Consider the following 6,562-nt stretch of genomic DNA (forward strand, 5'->3'; position numbering starts at 1 on the left):
TAGATAAAATATTTAGTTGAAAGATTTTTAAATTAACCCGCTTAACTAAATCTAATAATAATATAAAAATAATTTTTTATAACCTAAATATTTTTTATTACATTAAATTATTTTTAATCTAAATAGCATCATAATGCAGATAATTATAAGAATTAGGTTTTAAGATGATATTATATGAAAACCGACTCAAGTTGCTGAAACCACATGGAGCATTTGTAAAAGAAAAATGAAAAGAAAACTATATTCTTGTTTGTTTTAAAAAATTATTATTAAAAATGACCAAATACCTTATAAAACGTTGCGCGAAATAAAAGGAGCAAAAAATAAGAGAGGGAAAGAGAGAGAAAAGGGACCGATCTCCAGAAACTTCCTCAAACCCCATGATAAACCCTACTAAACACCCATTAAAAGCTCACGGAGTCTGAGACTCGCTAGAAACAGTGCCCATCTAGTCCACCTCTCTCTCTATCCCCGGTCGCTTGACGTTCAATTTCTTCCTCCCGTGAACGAACGATGCACAGACTGTCGAGGCGTTCCGTCTCCACTATCCTCCGCTCAACTGGCTCTGCCTCTCGTTACGGGAGCGCCGCCACCGCTGTCCCATTCTCCGATTCTGTACGCTCTTATAAAAAGCACTTCCCATTTCTACACTGACTTGATACCTGTTTCCTTTCCTTTTTTTTTTCTTCTATTTCCTTGCTTGATTGGTTCTGCTTGAGATATTTTTAGCATCCAGTCTAGTGGCCAATTTTTTTAATTAAATAAATTCTTAATATTGTTAACGCAATGTCCTCCTATTTTTGGCATAGAATGGGCACAAAGGAAAACGAAGTTGTACAATTAACCTTAAGACAATTTATGTTTATAGCAAATGTATCTATATAATGTTGTGGTCAAATGTGGAATATTTATTTTTGAGTCATGAGCAGGTTGTCGACGGTGAGGCCAAATTCAGATGGTACTCGGTTTTAACCACTGGGAGAGAGATACCAAATGAAACGAAGCAGCTGAACTTGAAGCATACCTTTTTTTTGGGTACTCGTTACGAGTCTACGGCTGCAGAATCTGATTCGTCATCATCCCCTCCATCTGTGGGTGAAAAATATGAGTATCAAGCTGAGGTACATCAATGGACATTTTGGGGAATTTCATTTTTGTATTCAAGGAACTGGAGCTGAATATGGTTTTACTGATGTCTCTCTCTTTTTAATACTTGATGGCAGGTTAGTCGCCTTATGGACCTCATCGTTAATAGTCTATACAGCAACAAAGAGGTGTTTCTTCGGGAGCTTATCAGGCACGTTGTTTTTTCTTTTCTTTTTCTTAATACTTTGATGCACTGTTGCATATTTATATTTGCCTGGAAAGCAAGAGAGGACAAAGTGATTAAAGCATTTGTCTATTTGGAAGCTTATGTAATAATGGATGCAAACAGTCAATAGACTCATTAGTCTTGTGTTCTTTGCTTTTGGAAATTCATATGTTGCTTAAATTTTGTACTTTATGAATTTATGTTCACAGTAATGCGAGTGATGCCTTGGACAAGCTGCGATTTCTTAGTGTCACTGACTCTGAGCTTTTGAAGGATGCTGCTGATCTTGACATTCGTATTCAAACCGATAAAGATAATGGGATTATAACTATCACGTAAGCTTTCTGAACTTCATCAACTGTTAATTATTGATTTTCCATCCGATTCAACTATTCCAACATGCGGTTCTTTCTTGCAGTGACAGTGGCATTGGTATGACTCGTCAAGAACTTATTGATTGTCTTGGAACTATCGCACAAAGTGGAACTGCAAAGTTTTTGAAGGCATTGAAGGTCTAATATTTTCTTTAAGGTGTAATGAATTTTTGATGCCAAGTCTTTTGCTGGATTGCTTGAGTGCTTAAAGAATTCTTATTTGTTTAACAGGATAGCAAGGATGCTGGTTCTGACAACAATTTAATTGGGCAATTTGGTGTGGGCTTTTATTCAGCTTTTCTTGTGGCAGATCGGGTATGACCTTAATGTAAAGTTTGGAAATTTTTCATGTTAGTGATCTTATCTACATCAATAGAGTTTCCTAGTTTTCACTAATAAACCTCTCATTGTTGAAAGGTTGTTGTCTCAACAAAAAGCCCACGATCTGATAAACAATATGTATGGGAAGGAGAGGCCAATGCAAGCTCATATACTATAAGAGAGGACACAGACCCAGAAAATCACATTCCTAGAGGAACTCGCCTTACACTGTATCTTAAGGTCTTGCCTTTTTTTCTCAAGCAGCTTGTTTCCTTTTTCTTCAATAGATTTGAAACTCATCATGTTTTTTTATTTGTTCTCCCTACTGCAGCGTGATGACAAAGGTTTTGCACATCCGGAACGGATCCAGAAGCTTGTGAAAAACTACTCACAGTTTGTTTCATTCCCAATATACACCTGGCAGGAGAAAGGGTACACTAAAGAGGTCAGTTTTCTCTGTTACTTTAATTATCTGTTGTCATTAATACTCTCAAAGATCATAGCAATCTTCTGATGGATTATGAATAAATCTCTATATGCTGCACATTTATCAATTATTTCTTCTTCTGTTGAAGGTTGAGGTTGATGAGGATCCAGCTGAGGCCAAAAAGGATGAACAAGACGATACCACTGAGGTATGAAGCATTACTTTGTTATCATTTCATGGTTCTTCAAATTTAATCCAGTAGCTCTTTTTATTATTCATTTGCTGTTTCTTGTGACAGAAGAAGAAGAAGAAAACAAAAACTGTTGTTGAGAAGTACTGGGACTGGGAACTTTCTAATGAGACCCAACCAATATGGGTGCGTAAAGATTAGTATCTTTGGATGTTGATTAAGGCTAACATATGGGAAAAGGTTTGATAAATTCTCTCGACATGTGCAGCTTCGCAACCCTAAAGAAGTTTCTACAGAAGAATACAATGAGTTTTACAAGAAAACCTTTAATGAATACTTGGAGCCTTTAGCGTCTTCTCATTTCACAACTGAGGTAACAACAATTCTCATTCTGGATGTGATAATGATTATATTCTTTTCTACAATCAAAATACATGAGATCGCATTGGATATATGCTTCTAAAATTGGATGATAGTTATCTAAAGGTCAAGGCCAAGTAAAAATGGGTAACGTAAACTTGTCAGGCAAGGAAAAGTGCATGTGTAATGTCCCTGTCCTCTAACATGCTGTGCAATTTTTTATTGTTCTGTAAATGTTGAACTCTGAAGTCTTAACTGGGTTCTTTTCTCATTTGCCTCTTTTCATTTCTTGCTAAGCTGGTGAAGGTTGCTCTTGCAGGGTGAGGTGGAGTTCAGGTCCATACTTTATGTGCCAGCCATTGCTCCCACAGGAAAGGATGACATAGTCAATCCCAAAACAAAAAATATCAGGCTCTATGTAAAAAGGGTCTTCATTTCAGATGATTTTGATGGAGAACTGGTAAGAGAATGTCATCCTTCCCTTCCTTGGACTCCCACCTCCTAAACAGATTTGTACTATATGGAAACTGTCATACTCATTCTTCATATTTTATGCTGGCTTACTTTTTTTATTTTTTGCTTGATTAGTTCCCACGATATCTAAGCTTCGTGAAAGGTGTTGTGGACTCCAATGACCTCCCCCTCAATGTTTCTCGCGAGATTCTTCAAGAAAGTCGCATTGTATGAGCAGTCAACATTTATTTGTTTTTTCCATAACCTTTGAGGAAGTGGAATTAATTTAATCTGAATGTATCATTTTAATTTTCTTTTATCTGGCATTCTTGAAGGTGCGGATTATGAGGAAACGCTTGGTTCGAAAGGCATTTGACATGATTTTGGGCATTTCCATGAGTGAGAATAGAGAAGTATGCTATTTCTTATGAAATTACTTGTTTCCTTTTACATCTTCAATGAAAGCTCATGTCATGGGATGTCGAAATAATTCTGTACACTGCTTGAGTATGAATTTAGATATCTATGGGTTTTTTTTTTTTGGGGGGGAAGCCTTTATGTTTTGTCCTCCATTGAATTTTGTTCCACAAATTCTCTTGGTATTTCTGATGCCTTCCTTCTCTCTCTCTCTCTCTAATTCTCTGGATTATAAAGGTGTTTTTGGGAAGCCTTCATGAAATCACCTGTTTCCTTTTCCATCAATGATATCACTTGCTTGAGTGCTTTTCATTTTTTAAATAAACCATCTTGCTTTTGTTGTAGGATTATGAGAAGTTCTGGGATAACTTTGGCAAACACTTAAAATTGGGTTGCATTGAGGATCGTGAAAACCACAAGCGTATTGCACCACTGCTCCGATTTTTTTCTTCCCAGAGTGAGGAGGAGATGATTAGCTTGGATGAGTATGTGGAAAACATGAAACCTGAGCAGAAGGATATCTATTACATAGCTTCTGACAGTATAACCAGTGCTAGGAACACGCCTTTCTTAGAGAGACTTCTTGAGAAGGATCTTGAAGTATGTATCTCACTCGAAAATACAATTTCGCAACATTTTAGTTAATGTTATGTGATATATCATGAACAATCATATGAATTCTCTCTCGGTGTTATTTCTATAGGTGCTGTTCTTGGTTGATCCCATTGATGAAATTGCTATCCAGAACCTGAAATCATACAAGGAGAAAAATTTTGTTGACATCACCAAGGAAGACTTGGATTTAGGTTAGTTTTTGAGATAAGGCATGGTTGTTTGTTATATTTATTCTTCGTTTCTAGAAGCCCATTTACTCCAAAATTTAGACAAAAACGGAATTGTGATGCTGGGATCTTGGGAAGAGACGGGTGATATTTTAATAGGTAAATTAACGCCTCAATTGGCGAAAGAATCATCTTATGCCCCCTAAGATAGATTATTATGAGCCAGGCTTTATTTCTATTGGAATCAACATCTTGTATTGGAGTGACTATCTGAAGAAATTCTTGAAGATTTGATTGTTGTTTTATGCTCAATTACCATAATTATACGGTTTGAAGGTTATGGCTAGTGGTTAGCTCTGATCTTAATTTTACTCAAGCATTCTCAATTGTGATATCGACTGGAATAACTTTATGGGAAAGTTGAAGAGAACGATCCATTGGTGCTTATTGGTTTCAACTTGGATGTAGATTTAAGTGATTTGACTTTTTCAGGTGACAAGAACGAGGAGAAAGAGAAGATCATGAAGCAGGAGTTTGGCCAAACTTGTGATTGGATTAAGAAGCGCCTGGGTGACAAAGTTGCCAGTGTACAAATATCAAATCGCTTGAGCTCATCACCCTGTGTCCTTGTGTCTGGGAAATTTGGTTGGTCCGCGAACATGGAGAGGTAAAGTGCTCCTGTGTTGCTTGTGCCGGTGATTTAAATGTCAAGCATCCCCACCCCTCTCATGTGGTGCTTGTTTAACCTGTAAATCTTATTTTAATGTAGGCTAATGAAGTCACAAACAGTTGGTGATATGTCCAGCCTGGAGTTCATGAGAGGCAGAAGGGTGTTTGAGATCAATCCTGAACATGAAATAATTAAGAACTTAACTGTACAAGGACATTCCCATCCATCTCTCTGTTTTTCATTTGAGTCTTAGTGACTCCAGTGACTCGCACTTACTTTTATCCACCTTTTTTATTCTCTGTAGGCTGCATGCAGGAGTAACCAAGATGATGAAGATGCCCTAAGAGCTGTAGATCTCCTTTACGATGCAGCTTTGGTTTCCAGTGGATATACTGTGAGCATTTTGTTGTTTTCTTAATTATACATATATAAAATTACATTTAACCTTGCCATTGTGTTTCATTTGGAGAAAATAATATGCCAACCGTAATTGTACTTGTTGGTGTGGCCTATGGATCTACATGTTTACTTATTTTTACCTGTTCAAGCAGTCAAGGAGACCCTAAACAATTTGACTCGTTTCTCAATGACCCTTGCATTTGAACTATAGTTTCTGGCTGTTCTCTGACTTAGATTTTAATCCACGCAGCCTGAGGATCCAGCACAGCTGGGTGGGAAGATTTATGAGATGATGGGTATGGCGCTATCAGGGAGATGGTCACCTCCTCCTGAGGTTCAGCATCCTGTATCTTCTCAACCAGATATCCCAGAAACATTAGAAGCAGAGTTGGTTGAGCCTGTTCAAGCTGATGGGCAGAAATGAGAGGAGAGGGGACGCGAAGAACAAATGCAATTTTTGCTGCTTATTTCCATGTTTCATATGCGTATGTTTATCTAGGAGGGGGGTTATTAAGGCTTTAGTTCATAAATGGCAGAGGGAAATTGTGCAAGACTGAGCTGGACTGATGTTGCCTGAATGCTTCTAAATGGTTGTAGTTAAATGATTATTTTGTCTTCGCGTTTTTTTCTTTGCACTTTTTAGTTTAATTTGATGTGGTGGATGGGAGACCGCAACACCTATTATAGAGAAATGACAGGAGACCTGAACATGCGGATAATGACTGATTCTTCAGTAACTTTTGATAGGTTCTTACCATCCTCTTCAAACGATACATAAACATGGAAACTGCCAAGGACATCATGTCCGGGAGATGGAGCGCATGGCATGAGTGATGACATATTGCTTTCCAACAGGT

At 37.5% G+C, this 6,562-nt stretch overlaps 1 protein-coding gene across 3 annotated transcripts; it reads left to right on the plus strand.

Moving 5' to 3' along the window:
- The first annotated feature begins 305 nt into the window (after positions 1-305).
- HSP89.1 (HEAT SHOCK PROTEIN 89.1) lies at positions 306-6,332 on the plus strand. Of its 3 annotated transcripts, none has more exons than XM_011050636.1 (20): positions 306-615; positions 930-1,121; positions 1,224-1,297; positions 1,522-1,647; positions 1,731-1,824; positions 1,918-2,001; positions 2,104-2,247; positions 2,339-2,452; positions 2,583-2,642; positions 2,733-2,810; positions 2,893-2,997; positions 3,304-3,444; positions 3,573-3,665; positions 3,773-3,850; positions 4,200-4,454; positions 4,558-4,660; positions 5,129-5,303; positions 5,406-5,511; positions 5,611-5,700; positions 5,956-6,332. In XM_011050636.1, exons 1-20 carry the CDS (start codon positions 514-516, stop codon positions 6,127-6,129), a joined length of 2,388 nt encoding a protein of 795 aa, XP_011048938.1. In that variant the 5' UTR covers positions 306-513; the 3' UTR covers positions 6,130-6,332. The 3 variants fall into 3 exon arrangements, with proteins under 3 accessions (XP_011048938.1, XP_011048939.1, XP_011048941.1); XM_011050637.1 differs by having other exon boundaries at positions 2,736-2,810; XM_011050639.1 differs by having other exon boundaries at positions 2,739-2,810.
- The last annotated feature ends 230 nt before the right edge of the window (positions 6,333-6,562 follow it).

Source organism: Populus euphratica, unplaced genomic scaffold (assembly GCF_000495115.2).
Source record: "Populus euphratica unplaced genomic scaffold, PopEup_1.0 scaffold414.1, whole genome shotgun sequence".
Classification (NCBI taxonomy): domain Eukaryota; kingdom Viridiplantae; phylum Streptophyta; class Magnoliopsida; order Malpighiales; family Salicaceae; genus Populus; species Populus euphratica.